Source organism: Artibeus jamaicensis, unplaced genomic scaffold (genome assembly GCF_021234435.1).
Source record: "Artibeus jamaicensis isolate MK-2021 breed Jamaican fruit bat unplaced genomic scaffold, CSHL_Jam_final contig_465, whole genome shotgun sequence".
Taxonomy (NCBI): Eukaryota; Metazoa; Chordata; class Mammalia; order Chiroptera; family Phyllostomidae; genus Artibeus; species Artibeus jamaicensis.
The window spans coordinates 29,395,784-29,416,304 of record NW_026521843.1 but is presented as its reverse complement, the minus strand read 5'-3'; the positions used below and the strand labels follow the sequence as shown (position 1 = coordinate 29,416,304).

At 55.6% G+C, this 20,521-nt stretch overlaps 1 protein-coding gene across 2 annotated transcripts in view; it reads right to left on the bottom strand.

Moving 5' to 3' along the window:
* The window catches only part of TTC7A (tetratricopeptide repeat domain 7A), a 114,175-nt gene that overhangs the window by 15,971 nt on the left and 77,683 nt on the right, over positions 1-20,521 (bottom strand). For both annotated transcript variants that reach the window (XM_037161180.2, XM_053667004.1), the window contains 3 exons: positions 10,316-10,432; positions 6,569-6,666; positions 4,866-5,000 (listed from right to left, as the gene is read on the bottom strand). In XM_037161180.2, the coding sequence (XP_037017075.2) occupies positions 4,866-5,000; positions 6,569-6,666; positions 10,316-10,432 (350 nt within the window). The remainder of the gene's footprint in view (positions 1-4,865; positions 5,001-6,568; positions 6,667-10,315; positions 10,433-20,521) is intronic.

The following is a 20,521-nucleotide window of genomic DNA, read 5'->3' as shown; positions in this document are numbered from 1 at the left end:
CACAGTGCCCACCCACTGCCTTGGTCTGCTACCACCAGGCCCTGGCTGCCAGGGCCCCAAGGTGCTCACGACCCTCCTGGCCTCCCCCGGCCTCCCCCCCCCGCCCCGGGGCCGGATGGATGAGCGCTCAGTGTTACCAGGTTTTCCTCAGATTCTCATAGTCATGGTCATCATCCTAGGTAACTGGGGCCTCGCTGCCCCTTGGTGCCAGAGAGCCCTCCTGACCCTCTCTCGGTTCCTTACTCCTTCTCCCTACTCTAATTTTCTCGCTTCTCCAACCCCCCTCGCAGCCCGTTCAAGACCTCCTGTCTCAGCTCTTCTTCCTCCTCCCTCCCTCTCTCTCCACCCACCCCCTCTTCGCTTTCTCTCAGCAGACTCCAAATGGAAAACATCTGTTCCCTGGAGCTTTGCAACCATCCTTTTATTGTTTTTTTCTAAGGCATCCTGCTCTAACCCTGTACCAGAGCTGGTTCCAGTCTTCCTGCCATTCTGGCCAATGCTGAGGCCTCACCTGCTAAGGTTGGGGGGCAGAGTCACTCTTCAAGGGCCGTCTGCATAGCCTCTCTGCAGGGAAGACCTCGCCCTCCCCCTGTTCTGAGCTAAGGAGCCAGGGGAGGGAGAGCCCAGGGCCACACCTAAGGCCTATTAGAGGCTTTCCCAGAAGAAATAGGGACCCTCCACCAGCTAAAAGGGCAGAGCCACAAAGGCAGGAGAGAAGTAAACATTGGGCCCTCAAAATCCACTTTAGCTAGCCCTACCCCTGGATTTAGCTAGTCCAGGTCTTCACCAAAACTGCTCCCCATAGAAAATAAGCATCCCTCCTGTGGAGCAGGCCCTCAGGACATATTGACACCAAGGATAAAGGAGAAGGTGGGGGTGGACGAGGGAGGAATGAAAGAGAAGCTGGGGAGGGGGCAGGCAGAAGGGAGAAGGCCGGAGAATTAGAGATCTAAGGGAATTGGGGGTTGGTCTGAGACCCTCCACCCCTAGGCCCAGAGAGGGACACAATTTGCCTCTGCCACAAGGGAATCAAGACTGCTTGGGCCTGGTCCCTCACTTCCTGTCCCGGGAGCTTCTTCTCACTAATTCAGGACCCCGAGAGCAGTGAATGACAGGCAGAAAGGAGGGAAGAAGAAAAACACTGGAGCAAGGGAGGAGAGGACTTGGCAAGAAGGCTCAGAAGGCAAGAAGAAGACGGGGGGGGGGGGGGGGGGGTGGGGAGCTGGGAAAAAGGAGAGAGTGAAGATAAGGAAAGGCATGAGAAAGAACAAGGCAACGCAGGGCCAAGGGTAAGGCATTGTCTTCCCCGACTATAATTTTATAACAAATAGGACCTTTGGACACAGCTCTGACGGCCCCACTGCAGTTTGCCAGGCTGCCCAGCTGCCAGCTGGGGTGGTGTCCACATGCAGGGCCACCTTAAGAGCCAGGGTACATGCCCAGGTAGTGTGAGCTTGCCATTTGGGAGCTAAGACCTGGGCCAACTTCCCCCAACCCAGGGAAAGCTCTTGGCCACCTGTGGGCCCCTGGAATTCCAGGCAAGGGACCTCTCCTTTCATCCATCTGCCTCTCTCTAGCACACTCAGTTTCCAAGGTGTGAGCAATAGCGAGAGAGGGAGGTGGGCCATCTTGCTGTCCTGGAAGCACCTGTAGATACTCAGGACCCTGAAGCATCTGTGGGGCCATGCCTCACCCATTCTCACACATACCTGCTGCCGAAGAGGCAACATTTCTGAAATTCATCTCTTAAGTGGAAACCCTCGGTGAAGCTTCTCAAGTTACACTGGAAGGAGAAGGACCCTTGGATAGGGAACTTGAGGACAATGAGAGCTGGGAGAAGAAGAAGCACACATTTCCCAGCCCAAGAGAGGGGTTAATGGTAAAACTTACTGCCAGAACAGACTGGGATGCAGTTTATCTTGCACCAAACCAAGGGGATTAGCTCATTCCAAAATCATAAAGGGGAATATTTTCCCTTCTTGCAAAATAGCTGCAGCTGGTGGCATCGTTAGGTGGGTGGGGGTGCTGATGTCAATACTCTTAACCTGGGTCTGGTGTGGGGAAGGGTGGTGGTTAGGGAGAAGTTACTGCCTTGGTGATCTCCCAGCAGCCCTTCATTCAGCAGGTGCTCAGCGCATGCTTGCTGGAGATGACAGTGAGCGGGGGGAGAGGAGAGGGCTCATGGGATGCAGATCGCTCCAGAATCTTTCATGCTCAGAATGGAAGACTTTGGACTGCTCTCATTTCCCTTTCTGGTTGTGGCCACTGCCCACTAGTCTACTCCCCTTTCTAGAATGATAGATGTCCTGATTTTTAATGGGCACACGGACACCCAGAATAATGACATTTCCCATAGTCCTTTGCAGCTAGGTGTGTGGTCGTTTGACTAAGTTCTGACCAATGGGTGGTAAAGGAAGTGATGTGCGTAAACTCTAGGGCCTGTCCTTAAGGGAGGGGGTGTCCCCTTTTCCCAATCTTCCAAGTTATGCCTTGGAAAGTGAATATGGTGCGGAGCTGTGTTGGATCACTAGGATAAGAGTGGCAAGAGGAGCACTGGTGTGGCCTGGCTGGTGTGGCTTATTGGATTGAGCACCAGGCTATGAGCCCAAACATTGCTGGTTTGATTCCCAGGCAGGGCACATGGGGTTGTGGGCCAGGTTCCTGGCTGTGGGCATGGGAGAGGCAACCGATCGATGTTTTTTCCTGCACATCAATGTTTCTCTCCCTTTCTTTCTCCCTCCCTTCCTCTCACTCTAAAAATAAATAAGTAAAATCTTTTTTTAAAAAGTGACAAGGGGAGAGCAGAACCAACAAAATAGAAGAAACCCGGGTTCCTGGACCAGGAGAGCAGAGCTGTGAGCCCAGGTGGGGGAATGACACTTGCAGCACCTCGTAGAAGCCACTGTGATTTTGGATCGGTCACACGTACCCAAACCCATCTCCTAATGCTACACTGCCCAACCCTCCCCTGGCACGACATTCAGAGTGCTCAGACTTTGTTCCCAGAGTTCTCTGCGGGCTGCACGTCTAGGACAATGTCTGGAAAAGAAAGGCTAACGCGCGAATTACTGAAGGGCATGTGTTTATGCCAACATTCCCGTCTAATCACTGGCTTCAGGAATGACTTTAACCTTCCTTGGAGTTACCAGAACACCCTGGCACCCCTAACATAAAGCAGCATATCTGCGAAATGCAAGCAGGCTGGTAAGATGCAAAAATATTTTCATTTGCTGATATTGTACACAAGACACATCATTAAAAACAAAGGCCCTGGGAGCCCCAGAGTAGGCCACACATAGCTCTGGATGGTCGCTGTGCTGCCTTCCCTGAAGCTGACGAAGCCCAAGCACGCCCTCCAGGGCTGTTACAGCTCCACATCCTAGAAGGAGGCAGAGCAGTACTTGCCTAAGAGGATACCATGTCTGTTAGTCCTCTGAGTTTTTCAACATCCTTTTTCCTGCTTCAGATGCAAGAAGCTGCCTGTGGAGCACAGCCTGGACCCATCCCTGGCATCCTGAGGGACCCTGATATAGAAACTGGGGCAATATTTGCATTATTAAAATGCTTCTCTGCTTAGCCTTTCTGTGAATCCTCGTCCAATTTTATTTCTCCAGATTCAGAGCCTGTGGTGGGGAGAGTGGGGGCGTCCTGCATACTAATGTGTCCATATGTGGGCTCCATGCAGCAGGAAACCTCGGATTCTCAGTTAAACACATTCCAAGACTCACTTGCAAACCCCACATGTCCCAGGAACTGATTGTCTACTTTGGTCTCTTCTCCATCTTCCCTCGGGAGCTACTGGCTCCAGCTCCTCGGCAGAAAGGGGGCAGATAGGAAGGTAGTGGGAAAAAGGCTGAGGAGCTTCGCTTGGGCAGATCTCAGACCAGGAGGCGTGCTGACGTGGGGCATTTTCAGGATTCCATTTACTCTGTCACCTTCTTCTCTGTCCTGTGGCTGCTGCCATTTTATCTCAGGCTCATCTCCAGCCTTGACTCTCTTTTCACCCTAATCCATCTCTCCCACCATCATCTGATTAAACCTCCGATCACTCCAGTGAGTCGATCCTTGGCATTCCTTAGTTGAGGGCAGTCACCATTGGTGGCGCCATGCTTCCTGTGTCCCCCACAGTGACAGTGGATGGAACAAAAGTCAAACACCATTCACTGAGCACTTACTATGTGCCCCACACTGTGCTGCTTTGCCCACATTGACTCATTTTAGACCACGGCAGGCAAGACAGAGCTGGCATTAGAACCCAGCTCTTTGCAATTCTGATGTTCCCAACATTAACTGGCGCTCAAACTACACAGTAGTAACAAGACCGATTAGCCATCAAGAGGGATTGTGTCCTAAGTGACAACCCTAGTGTTACCAGCCCTTTGTCTTCAATGGACTCAACCACCACACCTCCCTTTCCTGGGGGCCGCCATTCCCCACCTCTTCTCTAGCTATTCCGTGAGCTTTCGGGGCTTGGGCCCTAACTAGTTTTACTCAGGACAAGGTGGGCAAGATGAAATTGTTGAGACTAAGACTATTCATCTGTGTGACCTCTCCTCACATCCTCTCATGTTTGTCTTTGCTGCCAGAGGGTTTCTCCTGGGCATGCAGACAGGCACTGGCCCCGTTGGCCGAGTGAAAACCCGTGACCAGGAAGATTAAGTGACTTTCCCTGGGCCAAGCAAAGAAGAAGCAGCTGGAACTACAGCTCCAGGCTCCTGATTGCCAGGCTTTTCTGTGAGCAGTGAAGTCCCATTGTCAGGGACTCCCACCACCCCATACTCTCTTCTCTAGGACAGGACGCAGCTCCGAGAGCCTGGGGGCCTGCTGGGACATGAGCGGGTGTCACTGGGGCCAGGGATACTCACCAGCCTGGAGCCAGATCTGTTCCAGCGTGGTCCATAGTTGCATGGGGCCCTGCTTCAAAACAGAGCTGGGCACGGTCAGCTCTGACATGGCCTCTTCCAGTCGGGAGGCTGCGATGGACGACGCCCGCCGAGAGCCTGCAGAGTGAGAGCGGAGGGGCTGAGCAGCGGAATCCGAGGGCCGCACTCTGAAGGCCTCCAGAGCAGGGGTTGCACAGCCCCTCGGGGAGAGACAGGGCTCACCAAATCAGGGCCGGGTGGCTGCCAAACAGCTCCAAGAGCCACGGGGAAGGGCCCACCTGGTCCCCTCACCCTTGGGCGGTGAGTCTACACCTAGGAGTCTGTCACCGAGGAACACAATCATTAACATCAGCAAAGATGCTGGTTCTTCTGCTTGCTACTTTGACATTGACAGAAATGACTGAATGTCCAACAACAGAGACTGATTAAAAACAAGTGAGGGTATAATCACATGAGATTCCACAGCCATTCACATAACAGTGCACACACGTATGGACATCGGTGCAGAAAGATGTGCAGATTCTACAGTCAGGCGGAAACACAGGCTGAAAAAAGGTACGACAATGTTCTTACAAGAAAGGAAGATGTGCACAGAAAAAGCCTGAAAGGCCACATGTTAAGGGCTGGGTGGTGAAATTATGGCTGATTTTTCTTTTCTTCCTTTTGCTATTTTTGTTTTCACAAATTAGTGTTACTGCTTCTTATACAACAAGGGCCCATGTGAAGTTATGCTGTGAAGGATCCACAGGTAGCAGCTCAGGTCAGACCCTGTGCCCCCTGGAGAACCTCTCCCTGTGGCTGTTCTGGGTGACATGGGTCCCTGTGTGTGACACACAAACTGACATTCACGATTCACATGCCAGTGAAGTGTGAGCACTTTCTCTCTCTCAGGGGCAATACAGGCTCCAGTAAACTCAGGAGACCTCAGGGCAAACCACAGACGATTTCCGTTGATAAGACAAATGCATGCGGAATCCTAACATTTGTTCAAGGTTCCTCCCTCTCATCGCAAGGGCCCTATGCCCTTCTTCGCCAGGCCCTCCTTGGAGTCAGGAGCCCCACAGGCCACCTGCACCCCTCAGATGCGCCTCTCAAGTCAGGTGCTGGTCTCAGTGCCAGAAGTCAATGCCATGGCTTCACGATGAAGGTGCCCCTTGGTTCATGTCCACAGAAGTGGGAAAAATGAGCAAAGCCACAAAATATGCCTCCCTCACACTTTTGTTCCTGTGACTAATTCTTGTGTCTTTGAGGAAGGCATCCTGCTTTAATCAGGTCCTTGGTTAAAAGTCAGCTTCAGGCTTAGAGTTGTACGTTCAAGCTCAGCTCATTCCTTCCTACTTGACTCCATCTACTAGGGATGTTGTAATGGCCGACCCTGATCCGAAGGTGTAGCCTCAGAGGAAATGGTTTCTGTGCTCTATGCTGACATTCACCTTCAGTATCCCCTCTCTCTTCACCTCCGCCCAGGAGGTGGGGTCCCTCCCTTGCCTACCCCAGCCAGCAGCCATCTCATCCCAGAGCCATATGGGACCTGAAATACACTGCAGGGCAGCTCCTTTAGCACAAGGCCCTTGGGCGGCAGCCAACAAGGAGCAGTGAGAAGGTGTCACTCTCCCTGTTGGTGCTCAGGCTGGGAGAGTGAGGTGTGGGCCCCATGGACAGCTGCCCACAGGGCAGAGTCTTACCAGAGTCTGCATCATGGGCATCAGGCAGAGTCAGGTGCATGCCACTCTGCTTCTTCAGCGTGAGGCCCTCGCCAAGGCTGCCCTCCTTTTCCAGGCCTCTGGAAGGCAAGAGAGGGCCAGGCCCCAGTGAAGCGGAGGCTGACAGGAGAGCGAGGGAGCCTCTGCCGGGCAGGCTCCAGGGTTGAGAGTTCAGGCCGCAGAACAGAGCCAAAGCTGGGCCCGGGAGGAAGGATGGAGATGACCAGAGCACCAGGAACGGTCAGAGCTCAGGCTTGGGGTGCTAGGATCTGGCTCACCCCAGAGGCTCAGCTGACAGTGGTACTCACCGTCACACACGTGCACACACTGCCTGCTCTGCACTGTGCAGCCACTGGTCTCCTCACTAGTCCCCCACACCACCATGTTTCATTCCCAAAGCTACACGCTTGCTAATGCTGCAGCCACCAAGAATGTTCTTGCTGTCCTTCTAGGTCCAGCCCAACCCCCACCTACAGACCCAAGCTGGAGTGCCCCTCACCTGTCTAGAAAGCGTCCTGTGGCTCCCCTGCCACTCGCGGTGGCCACCCTCCCTTCCCTGCTCCCTGTTTGGTGGCACGGCTCCCCCAACCACAGATGCCAAGGATCACAAATTCCCCAGTTCTGGCCAGGAGCTGCCCCAGGCCACCGTGGGGGTTGGCGTGGGGCATCTTTCTATCTTTTGCTGCCCTCACAGATACCAAACACTGCTGAGGACTGGCTTCCAAGGAAAGCCTGGGTCTGAAGGCCACTAGAAGTGTCCCCAGCTGCACTGAGCCATGCCCCCCACCCCCGCATTCCCGAGGCTGGAAGGCTAGATATTACTCTCTGCCTCAGGCACACTACCTTGGCTGCCAGGGTGGTGTGGCCTCGGAGGGACCAAAGGGGCCCCTGGCAGGACAGATAAATCAGCATGGTGGTCCCAGTCTCCCCTGCGCCCCAATTCCCCAGGTCCCCTCGGCTCCCACACTGCCAGGGAGGTTCCCCTTTTCTCAGTGGGAGGATGGGGAAGTCACCGGCTCAGAAAGGCAGCCCAGCCTGTTGTACCCTCCAGCCGTCCTTGCCCACTGCCAGGGACGCCTATCGCCCTCGAACCCACTGACTAGGGAGGAGTGAGGTGGAAAGGGTGGGAGAGGTGGCAGGCACAGCCTGGGGACAGGTGCTTCTCCCTGCAGAAGGGAACCAAGATGATGGTCCGATGAAGAATGTGGAGCCTGGGGAACCCTTGCCATCATAACCCAGGCTCACAGTGGCCTGAACGTGGGCCTGTGGACGCACAGCCCTCTTTGTGGGCCCTAGAGGAAACCACCCACAAAAACACACTGTGTCAGGGCTGATTCCTATTCTCTCCCACCCTCTTCTCTTTCCCAGGAGGCACCCGAGTGTGGTGCTGGACACTGGGTTAAAACCACGGGGCCAACCCCTTCTTAGCTCTGTGACCCTCAGCAAAGCCACCTTTCAGGGTGAGTTCTCCAGATGAGTTGTCTGACCTTTAAATGAGTGTGAGAATGTGGGCAGGTGCCCAGCACGTGTGGGCTTGGAGCAGATCCACAAGTACAGCTTCTTGTCCCACCCGCCCTCCCAGCCCCTAAAGGGGCCCTCCCTAGAGCTCCAGAAACAGCCCGCCTTGGGCGCCTTTTGCTCCTCGGTTCTAGGCCAATATACAGCACTGCTCCTGCCCTAAAGAATCTGACAGCCAGATGGGGAAAAGAGACAGTGGAAGTTGAGCAATCAGCAAGACCCAGAAGGAGAGGGCTGAGCAGACTCAGGAGGCAGCGTGACTGGAGGCACTAAGAGGAGGGGCGTTTGAGCAGGGCCTGGGGGAGAGTGTGGACCAGCGGGAGCACAGCAGGAGGTGGGGCAGGGCAGGCCAGACCCTCAGGCTGTGGATTCCAGTGGATTCTTAGCTGACCCAAACTAGACTTTATAGGACCTAGTTTCTGCTCTGTGGCTCCAGGTTGAGAAAGGATGTTTCCTATTCTTGGGAAAGCCTGGAGGATCCTGGATCCAGGCCTCCAGGCCCAACCATTTCTCTACAGGTAGCTGGCCTGGCTGAGCCCTGCCCCTCCTTAAGGTTCCCCCAAGGAGTGCCAGGCCCTCAGATCACAGAACAGTGTGAGCGGTGACTTAAAAAGACCCCAAGGCAAACCTCAATATCCCCACAGACCCACGACTCCTCGGCCCAGGGGGAGCACAGCTGGGCCCTGTATGCCTGGAGACAAGGCTGCGGAGCAGAGAAGGCCTGAAGGAGCAGGCAGACCGCCACCCAGTTCAGACGAGATCGGGCGCGTTCAGGGTGGTATGGCCGTAGACCGCCACCCAGTTCAGAGGACTGGGTTGCACACCTGCCCAAGTGGCCCCAGGCAGTAAGTTGCAGAACGAGGCACATCTGAACATGAGTCTGGCCCTCACCCTCACATCGGTCAGATGGCCCCTCTTTTCCTTTCTGGAAAGTCCCTTATCCCAGAGCCTTCTTATGGCAGCTTCTACCCACTGGTCCTGCTCTGCCCTGGAATTTTCCAGGCTCAGAGGCCTGCAAGGAGAAGGCTGATTCTACCCTGCCCAAGGGTTTTGCTCCATGGGATTACCCTGGGACCTCCTCTGTAAATTTCACCATTAGAGACCTGCCTCTGGGGCAGTGGAAGCCTTCTGGGCTCCCAGAGTCCCACTGAAAATGCAAGTGCATTCACTAGCACGGATCCCCTGAGGCCCTGGGGTGGTGATCAGCTAGCAGTCCCAGAGAAGGGGGAGGAGGTGGGGTCGAGAACCCAGGAAGAGGCAGGGCTCCACCCTGCATGACGCCCTTGTCCGTTTTGGGCTCACAGGCTGAACCTTAGCATACCAGTGGGTTTGAACAGACTTTCTACAGATTTAGCTCAGACAAGAGTGCCCTGCTCTGGCCCAGGAAAACCCCAGAGCCCAGGCTGGGGACTGCAGCAGGAGACAGGGTGCATGGGGAAGAATTCTGCTTCCTCCTGTTCTTTTGGCTTTCAAATGGAAAAAGAAGTGTCGAGCTCCACAGGCTGGGACTCAGGAGACCCAGGTTCAAGCAGCACTACCATTTACCATGCAAGTGGCTCTGGCAAATTACATAAGTTCCCTGAGTCTCAGTTTCCTCGCTGGGGTGAGAATAAAATCTTATAATGTCTAAGATATGAGCAGCTAGCCCTGGCTGGTGTAGCTCAGTGGATCGAGCACAGGTCTGCGAACCAGAGGATCGCGGTTCAACTCCCAGCCAGGACACATGCCTGGGTTGCAAGCCAGTTCCCTGCAGGCCAGTTCCCAGCAGGGGATGCACTAGAGGCAACCATACATTGATGTTTCTCTCATACATTGATGTTTCTCTCCCTCTCTCCTTCCCTTCCCCTCTAAAGATAAATAAATAAATAAATATTTTTAAAAAAAAAAAGATATGAGCAGCTAATGTGGAAGATAGAGAAGCAAGCCCAGGACCTGGCTCAGATGCTTGATAATGATTTTTCTTCCCTCTACTGCCCCGAATGTCAGTATCCTACATAGGTTCTTTGCGTGCTTCACAGAGTACTGTCACATGGTTAAAATTAGACCAGGATGTAAAAGGCCTCAGGAGCAGTAAGTCCCCTGTTCTCATTCAAACATTCTCATCACCCCCCATCCACCAGCCATGTGGCCACTCTCCAGTGGGTGGTTGCCCCGGTAACCACTCCCTGTCAACTCTAGCCAACCCAAGGGACAATAATGACAGCCACTCACCCCAGCTGGGAGAAGTTGTACAGGGTCTGCCACAGGCGCAGCATTTGTCTGCAGGTCACGAGGGCTTCCTCTGGGCCTTTCAGTACCTGCTCCAGCTTCACTTTGGTGAACAGCAGACTGTGGAAAACAGTGTGGCAGTCAGCACGCCCCCGTGGGCCTTGGATAAGGGACAGACCCAAAAAGTATCTCTGAGTTAAGGAAAGATGCTAAGCAACGGACTGGTAAAAGGTCACTGAAGGGCAGCACTCCACTCTCCACCTTGCCGGCACACAGCAGCTGCTCAATCAGCATCGCCTCGATTCAATTACAAACCTTGTTTCCTGGCCCTGGATACATGAGGACACTCATGTTTGACTTTATCAAAGGATTCTTCATGAATTTCCTAAAATAGCCTGGTCCCTTTATATATTCAATAGGGTTAAAGCTACATGAAGTCCTATTCAGTCACCATTTAGGAACAGTTACCATGAAAAGGGGGAGAGCAGACTCGGAACCTCAACCTGAAAACCGGAAGACCTCTGATGTAAGGATGCTGTGGGGGTGTGTCCCCCAGAGGGGCTGGGAAGAAAGGGAAATTGCTGGTTCGACCAGGAAGCGGGGCTCCAGAAGAGGCAAATGGCTACCCCCTCTGCCCAAGACACAGCGGAGACCTGGCCCCCCAGGACTCAGGTGGAGTCTGGACACCCTGCTGTGCCTTAGACTTTGAGTTGTTGGGGAGATCTGGGGACCCTCACAAGGCTGAAGGCAGTGGCCATGTACCAGTGGGTATGGAGACACAGTACTCCGCCACAAGGACTGCCGACATCATGTAGGCACACCAGCAGCCTGGGCACATTCTCACTGGGTGGTGGGCGGTGAGGCCCTTCTACTCCCAGCATGCTGTTGGGCAAATCCACGGGACTGTCGCGCCCTGAGCTGGACTGCTGCTGAGTGGTTCTGCCAGCCCACTTGAGTTCGGCACACAGGCCCTCGTGGAAGCTGAGTCCTGCACCTAGACAGGGGGCATCCCTGTGGTCTAAGGGTGTGGCAGGGGCAGGCCCTGGACAGGGAGTCCTGGTGTCTGCCCGTCTGGGAGCTTTCTCCTCTGACCTCCCACGGTCAGGGCCCTGGGCTCCACCGAGACCTGGGCCTCCAGCCTCATGAAGGACTTTGATGGCTTCACTCTGCTCCTTTCTTCTCACACTTTGTTTTGCTTTCTTTAAACAAAATTTTTATTATTGTTCAATTACAGTTGTCCCTATTCCTGCCCACCCCCCCCCCTTTCTTTCCCCTGCTCTACACCTCATTTCCTTAGACTGTGATGTGTTGGTAGAGAATGCAGAGGGTGGAATTTGTCCCAGTCCTCTTCAGAGAGGGGATCGGGGTCTGGGCAAGTATTATTTTTCTTCCTCACTTTTCCCCAAACATGCCACGTGCCTTTTGTACCCGTCACAGGGTACCACCACCCACCCCTATGGCCTCTTCTCCACATTTCCATCCCTCCCTCGTGATGGACTTTAAACCTCACCGCCCTCAGGAAGCCTTCCTAGACTCTCAGGATACCCTGTTGACCTACGAGGTCCCCGGGGCAGAAACTGTGGCCCCCGCAGCACCCTGGTGGGCAGCCACTGGGGGAAGAACCGGTCCTGCTCCCCCTGCTCCCCATTCCCAGATTCCCAAGGGGCCGACACCCCACGAACACTAGGAGCCTCCGCTTCAGGGAACGTGAAGCGCAAGACAACTTCTGCCCTCAAGGTGACAATTACCGCTACAAATGACAACTTGCTCAGAAAATTGAGTGCTTTGGATCAGATTCAGTGCCAGGAAAAACCAGAGAAGGGGTCTCGCTGTATTTGATGAAGAGGAGGGTGAGGTGGGTTATAGTTGCAAGTTGGGGAGAAGAGGAGAAGCATGGGGGCGGGGTAGCAGACCGGTGGCCAGAGCAGCAGGTGTGCGTGAGGAGTGAAAGTTTCTGCCCGAGGGAGCAGGAAACAGCCAGGCTCAAGTCCATTCCAAGGCTGCCCTCCCCTTAGGCAGCAGAGTCCCCTGCTCTGGGCAACTGGTCTGGGCTGGTTCCAGGATGGCTTCTGGACAGACCAGCCCTGCAGCATTCTCCAGCCCCTCCCCTCTTCAGCAACGCTCTCTCTGCCAGTCCTACTCCCTGCATCCCCGAGAGCCAGGACGGGAGCCAGGACGGGGCGTGGCAGACCTGCCCAACCGTGCGCCTGGACAGAAGTGAGCTGGCCTTCCGGTGCCTTCTACCCACACAGCTGCTATCCTTGCAGCTACACTATTGACGTTCTGTCAGTAGGAGCAATCCGGAGCAGAATTTCTCAGCCCAACTGTGTCCTATCTGGGCTGGGGGGAGTGCTCCAACAGTTGTCCCCGGTCGGATCCTTCACTCCCAGATCCTGGGAGGCTCCAGATTAGTTCCTGTGATCTCCCTGGTGTCACAGTTCAGTATGGCCATGAGACCTTCCTCAACAGAAAGCCCTGTCCCGACTGGCCATGACAGCATCCAGTGTCTGTGTCTGCCACTCTCCTCTCCCGTCACTTTCCACGTGACTCCAGGGACCCATGCACTGCTCATATAGGTATCAGCAGCTCCCTGAACTGCAGGACAGGCTCCCGGACTCGTCCATGCTCTGCTTCATGATGTTGCCCTGCTGGGACTTGCCCTTCCTCCTCCACCCTCTGCCCAGGCCCAGCCAGTGTCACCCTCCACTGTGCGTGCCCACGGGGCTGCCCTCCAGGACGTCACGAGGTTGGGATGTGGTCATCTGTATACACTTGCTGGTGTGCTTCTAACTCACCAAGGAAGTCTCTCTCCCTTCTTGCAATGGGGCCAGCAAACAACTCTGCTCCTTCTGAAGGAGCGACTCTGCTGCTCTTCTGACCGAGACCGTCAGCACCCCAGGCCCATCAGAGCACAGGGTTGCCTCTCCACCTCCGCCGCCAGGACGGTGGCTCAGTTCTTCCAACAGCCTGGGAAGGCTGGCGGAGCTGTGGTGGGCCACCCTGGCGGCTGGCAGTGGGGGTGGGGGATGCGAGGGGCAAGCCCAGCTGCCCAGCTCCTCCGACCAGGCCAGCCCCTGGCCTACGTGTTTTATACACTTGAATGAACCTAAATTGTCACTGGAAGGAAGGATTCTGAGAATTTTTAAAAGCCTACTGTTTTAATCCAGTGGCTCCAAGCCCTCCTGCTCCAAGTCTGACCACCTCTGCCCTTCACTGACTGGTCTGGATCGTGTGCAGTTAGCACTTAATCACTATGTGTATGTACACACACATACATACTCATTGTGTTTCGCTACAGAGACTTACGAGTTTAATAATGAAGATGAACTCACATCAAGCATTTTAAAATTCAGACACTGGAGACAGTATGTGGCCAGTCTCACCTACGGGTGTTAAAACCACCATTTATTTTGGCCCGTGCCTTGCAGTGTGTTGTCCCCCCACCTGGAAGACCGGGCCCTGCCTCCTTCCACGACAGGGTCCCAGCTTCCCCGGGGCCTGGCTTAGAGCTGAGCCCACAACGTTCGCTTCAGACTGTGAAAATGCATGTCACCACAACCACCAGGCCACGGTCTAGGCCTCACAACAATCCCTGTTAAATCAGAGCGAATTTCCGACACCACTTCCTGCTGCCGGGGCCTGGCTCGGACGGTAGGAGAGGAATCTGATCACTCGCCGCTTTGTCACTGCTGTGAGCTGTACAACAAGCAAATGCGCCAGCCGATTCCATTTTAGTTTGTTCAGGAGTAAAGTTGTACAGGGCCTGGGGAGGAGCAGGGAGCTCTGGGCACGATGTGAAGATGCCTGGCTCCCTGTCACTAGGGGTCTGCATCCCAGAGGACAATCGCCCCGGCAGAGCCAAACAGAATAACCAGGAAGAGTCTGAGACAGGAAGGCCTATGACACTGGAATCTAGCAGCCCACTCACACACTGACCAAAGCCATTCCGGGACAGGAATGGTCACGTGGTTGTGCTTAGCCCCCGCACTGTGACCTGACTCAGAGTGGACAGGCACTGGCCCAGGAGTGAGAAATCCGAGCCAAAGTCGCAGCTCTGTGGCTGCCCAGCTGGGCATGTCACAGGTTCCAGACCTGTGAAATAGGAGCAAGGTCCCCTGCCCCGTCTGCCCAGAGATCCCTCAGATGAACGTAAGCAGCAGCTGAGCTGCATCTAGTCCTCACGCACAGGCCTGCCCGAGGCTCGAGGAAGGGACTCCTGCTTTGAAACTGCAGACCCGGCAGCCTTGGAAAAGCAGTGTCCAGCCAGGCACCTCTGAAGGCTCTCAGAAAGCCCCCGAGCTTCACGGCCTGTTCGGCAAGGCAAGTGGTCCTCCTCGTGGCTCCGGGGACTCGAGACTGGTAGCAGAAAGGGAGAAGATGGAGGGATGGCCAGAGCCACGGCAACCTTGGCCGTGACCCCTTCTTGAGAGCACTTTCCTGTTTTTTAAGCTGCGCAAGCCCATGTGGAATAAACACCGAGGTCTTTTAAGGCCACACGCCCTCGCCACGCCATTGCCTCTGAAGGCAGATGTGAAAGTGAGTGTTTTCTCTGGGGAAGGGGAAAGAGCGAGGGTCAGTGTAAACACAGCAGGCACTCTGTCCCTCTCGGGCTGAGGCTGCTGGGGCTGCTGGGAGGACAGTCCTGGGCCCTGGCGCTCTCCACAGCCCAATCCGACGGTAACTGCCTGTGTGCCCTGGTGCTGGTAGGGAGGCCCAGTGCGGCCAGAAGCCCACTTTCTGAGAGCTCATGTCCTCCCTGAGAATGCCACTAAAGCCTTGACAGCCGGGGGGCACCTCGGCCACCTCATCTACTGCGGCACTCTAGTCAAGGCAAGGACCCGTCACCTCCGAAATCACCCTCACAGTCCAGCACTGTGGGTGGGCAGGAGGGTGCCCCTGCTGAATAGTGAGACATCTCAGCCCCGAGGTCCACCTGCCTTCGTCTGGGCCAGCCCCCCTCCCGTGGGGGAAGACAGACACCAGTGAGGTCAGTGTCTGGGTGTCCCCACAGGTCACCAGCCTGGCCAACCTTCCCTATCGCTCCAGCCAGGGCTGACGACGGAGGTTCCCAGGGGAAGGCTCGGGCAGGCCTGGCCTCCGCCTCCTCTTCCTTGTTGCCCTGCCCAGGCCCTGCGCGGTGCACGTTCCTGCGGCAGCACCGGCACCGGCCTGCTTGTTACCTGTCGCAGGGACTGAGGGTTGGAGCCCTTCCCATCTGAGGCAAACGCAGAGCCTTCTTTCCACGCCTATGGAGAGGATCTCAGGGTGAGCTTCCTCAGAACTGGGTGAGCACGAGTCGTTCCAAAACCATTTCTATTTTTTTTAAAGAATTATTTTGTGAATAGGGGATATTTTTGTAACAATGGTCCTGGCTAAGCAAGCGCAGCTTGGGGGTCAGAGGTCATCTCATCCGTTCCCATTTCCAGAAGCCTCTGGTCATTCATCCCTATGTCCCCTCCCCCCACCTCTTGATGGCATGGCAGGGCCTCTATTGGCAGAGCAGAGCTGGCTGCAGGGAAGGACCTGGGCCGTGTGGGCGGCAAGTACAATGGGTCCACATTTTCACTTTCATGTTCCGGAAAGCAGCTCCCTATAAAAGCACTCAGCACGCAGAATGAACACTCGAACACAGAAACTGCTGTGCACCTGAGGGAGCCACCTCTGGCCCCTGGCTCCCTGCTTGTCAAACAGGAGGGCGCTGCGCAGAAACATGGCCTTTGGCATCAGACGAAGCAGGTGCACTTCCAGGCTCTGCCGCTTCCTAGCAAGCGCCTTGGCCTCCCCGAGTTCTGCCTGCTGGGCGAGCAGGGACAGTAATGGCACAGCCCAGGAGGGAGGCCTATGGGCCTGCGAAGGCCGTCCTGGTGCACCGTCAGGCCTCAAGAAGGAGCAGCTGTCATCTGGCAGGGACCACATCTTTCTTCTCTTTGTATCCCCCATACCTGACCTATTGTCACTCAGTGGATCTTCGCTGAATCACGGAGGTGGAGGTTGGGTCCCAAGGACTCTCTGGAGAGCTGCGGGCGTTCCCAGGAGCAGACAACTCCAAGGCAGTGAGGCTGCAGGGTGTCCTGCAGAACTCTCCCCTCTCTGTGGCCCCACCCATGCACCCTCCCTCCGCCAGGCCCTGGGCAGCTCTGCCCGGGCCCTCTGGCTCCTGGCCATCATGGGAGCCCTCCACCCTAGGAGGAGGGGTGGCCGCAGGTGTGGCAAAAGCACAAAAGGAAGCATTATCTCTTTAAAGGACAGTAATTTATAATTCCAGCTGATGGCTGCACTGTGCTGTTTTAATGAAGCGTTCTATTTTTATAGAAAACACATAATTGAGTGAGAAAGCAGGCTATTCTCTGAGTCAGGCAGCCATGCCTCTGGAAAGTCTAACTCCTCGGCCAGGAAGCCAAGCCTGCCCACCGCATGGGGTTCTGCAGGAAGTGGGCCCCATCCCAGGCCGCCCAGGTCCGACTCAGTGGGAGTGAAAAGCAGGGTCCAGGTTTTATGGCCCAAGTTCAAATCCCAACTTCCCTTCTTCCAGCCATGTGCTCCTGGACAAGTCATGTCATTTTTCCGAGCTCAGTTTCATATCTATAAAATGGGAATGGCAGTCTCTATATGCCTTGGGGGTTTCTTATGTGGGAATAAGGTACATAAAGGCCTGGTCGGGGACCGGTGCTTCATGAAGGGCCCGGTCCACATGTGCCCTGTCATTTCCATGTCCCCACCTCACTGCCGTCATGTCCAGTTGCTTACTGACGGCCTCCACGCCTCCGTTTCCTTATCGGTGCGGAGGAAATATGGTGCCCCTCACCTCCTAGGGCCGCTGAGGGGATTCGGTGAGGAAATGCAGGCAACGTGCTGAGAGCAGTGCCCGGCACAGAGCAGGCACTGGACGGCCTGCTGTCTTTCTGCGACCGAGCTCCTGGGGTCCAGCACCCCAGGGGCATTCAGCCCGCCCCCTGGTACGGGCTCTGCCCGCCCCGACCACTCGTCAGTCACCTGACCTGGAGGCATCGCCTGGCTTCCCCATTTGCTGTTTCCCCTTTGAAGTAGGAGAGTCGTAAAAACCAAAACACAGATCAAACCAAAACGGCAACAAGACAGGGTAAGTGGGGTGAGCGCTCGGAGGGCTGCAGGACACCAACATCCCTGTGGGCCCCCGCCTTCATGGTGTACCCCTCGGAGGGCCTGCTTGGGCGCCGGGTGCCCGGCTGTGGGCTCTCTACAGGAGACGGGAGGCAGAGGACAGTCACAGCTTCCGCCCCAGAGGTGCTTCCAAACTCAGGGGAAGCTCAAACAACACATCCCAGACAATTAGAAAACAAAACAGAAGAAGAGAACCAAGTACTCAGTTGAGTGGTTCAGCTCTCAGGAACATGCGTGGACTTCAAGGCCAAGTGGAACTGAGGGCGGCCTCTGAGAATGGGTGGGATTCAGAAGCAAAGTAAGGGGAGGAGGGCACTCTAGAGGACTGGACTGGTGGGACGGAGGTCCAGAGCTGGGCTGGGAGGGGCCAGCCTGACCAGGAAAAGATTCCCTCCCTCCAGGACAAGGTGGGGGCAGAAAGGAGAGGGGAGCGAGCGGCCCCTCTGAACAGGAGCCAACCAGTCCAGGCCCCTCCCCTGCCCGGACTCTGGCTGAGCTCACTAGGCACTCAGAGCGGCTCAGAGCCTGGGCAGGAATGCGGGGAATCAGTGAAGGACCCAGGTCTCCCTGACTCCCCTGGATTCCAGGCCTCCAGGACGGACTCCGCCAGGGCAACTTACTGATTCAAATCTCACACGGCGCCCTCAGAGGGCATCGTTTTAAAGCCCCAACTGGAACAGGAAAAGGCCGTGCTCAGACCCAGCCCTATTGCCTCCCACGGACTGACCCCCAGTGTGAAAGGGACCCTCACAGCAGCTTTTCCTAGCCCTGCAAAGTTGTGATTTTCCCTTGGGTCTGGAGGGTTACCCTGTCCCATGTCCCTGAATGTTTTAAGGCTCTTGCTGATCTTCCTATTAATAAATTCACCCAATGTGACCTAACTTGGAAGCTTTAAAAATCCACAGCATGTAAGCTGTGTGTACTGAAGCTAGCCCGTCCCTACTTCAAAGGGCCTGCCCCACCTGGAGGACAGCCCCCACCCAGCTTGCACCTTGTCGTTCGCCGCGTGGCGAGGCCCTCTTCTCCGTGCCGACTGGGGAGCGGCCCTTCCTCCAGGCCCACTTCCCTCAGCTGCAGGCCACCTCCGGTGACCTCCAGATCACTCTCCAAACACAAGTTCAAGATCCTGAAGGATAAGAACGCAAACCACACAGAGCCATTCCATAACCATTCAGGGGTGGAGGAACTTCCAGAAGGAAGGCCCTCGGGTGGAACAAAGGTAGGCTCCCGGCCAGGTATACCACACCAAGAAGCAAACTCCTTGGTCCTGGTTTATCTCTGCCTGCGAGCAGACCCTCGGGACCCGACAACCACTCACAGCAAAAGGGAAGCCAGCCTGGCTCTACAGGCAAGATGCCCCTCACCCTCTCTTCTCAGGGGCTGGGCCACTCCTGCTAGAGAATGGTGCGCCCCTCGCCCCAGTGCCTGCCTGCAGCACAGGCTGGGGACAGAGGATCAAGGAGTCAGGAAGCAAAGGGCTAAAACCACTTTAAAACAAACGAAGAGTTCCTTTTGGAAAAATCTGCAGACAACACTTACTCTTCCTTCCTCTCATCCCCGAACAAAAAACAAAAGTGCACGCATCCTCCTGGTCTGAGTGTAAGCAGACCACTGGGACAGAGACTGAGGACCGTGTGCGACTGTAGACTGTAGCGTCACACAGGGCGAGATCACAGGAGGCCGCAGGGAGCAGCCAGCGAGGGAAATGCTGAATGTCACGGCAGCTTAGCAACGAGGAACTGACCTTTGGGGAAGAGAACGCAGCGCCAGTGATTATGCCGGGCTTAACACTTCCCTCAACCGCAAGGCCTGCAAGTTTAAGCCCTGGCTCTGGTCCTCAGGGGGCTGCAGCAGCCAAACATGCTTAATGAATGCGGCAAAGTGATAAACTAGGTTTGTGCTAATACCTTTGATTCCGGCCCCTTCACTGGAAGGTTGGTATGTTAAGCATCCTTTTGATCTACTGTGAGTCCCTAATAAGATCCATCCAATAAACACTGTGCTTAAGTCAGAAATGTTCACAGGAGCCCCAGGACCCTGATCTTCTGCCATGTCACATGCCACCTGAGCAAAAGGCGAGGCAGGCCAGGTAGTCAGAGAGGTGCCTTTGGGGTTCAAGGTAGCCTTAACCAGATAAGGCTGAGGTTGGGCCCAGCCCACGCCTAGCTATCAGCTCAAACATTTTCCAAAACAGCCCCGGTTTCCCTGGGGAGACAGCTTCGACGGTTCCGTTTGTTTGCACAGCGAGCTCCAGCTTGTCCAGAGGGCTGCATTGTTCCTGTGCTGGGGAGTGCCCCCTGGGGCTCTGACACACCTTCCCGGGGGCCCTTCCAAGTCCCCCTGGACCTGGGCTTGGTCTGGCAGAAACTCCCGCGAGGGCCTATCCTGACCCACAGGGGTGGGAGGAGGCAGCTGTGGCTCGGAGGAGCTGGGCAGAAAAAGCCAGCTGGCTCCTCTGCCCTATGGTCTGGGCTTTCGAAACCTGCCTGGAATGCTGCCAGGCCCGGGGCGGGGGCAGTGACTGACAGGCTGGTTATTGGAAAGCTCCCATCATTAACCCACGAATGTTGTTTGGTTACCATGGCGACCTTCACTACAAGTGGCCTGACTAAAGCACATGGAATCTGTTACCTAAAACCAGAGCCCTGAGGAGCCCTGGGCTTCAGGACCCAGCTTATCAGCAGTCAGTTCCCTTTGACCCCATATTCCTGCCCCTCTCCTCTGGGCCTCCCACCTGCCTCCCATACCCGGGACCAGGAGAAAAGACTAGCAAATGCATCTCCACGCTTGCTTGCACGGGCCCTCTCACATTTCCTCCGCCAGGCCTGGCTTGCAACCAGGTCCAAACAGGGTGGCTGCTGCCCCCGTGAGGCCCCCTGCAGGCTAACGAGGACCGCCTGGCCAGCACATGTGTCCAGGGCTTAGTCAGAAGCCCTCAGGATTTCAGGAAGCTGCTCAGGGTGTCTGGTTCCCCCCATGCCAGGGTCACACTGTCCCTGTGGCCATCAGTCTCTGCCTCATCACGTTCCTGCCTTTTTAAACCCAAACTCCATTAAACAAAGGCCATCC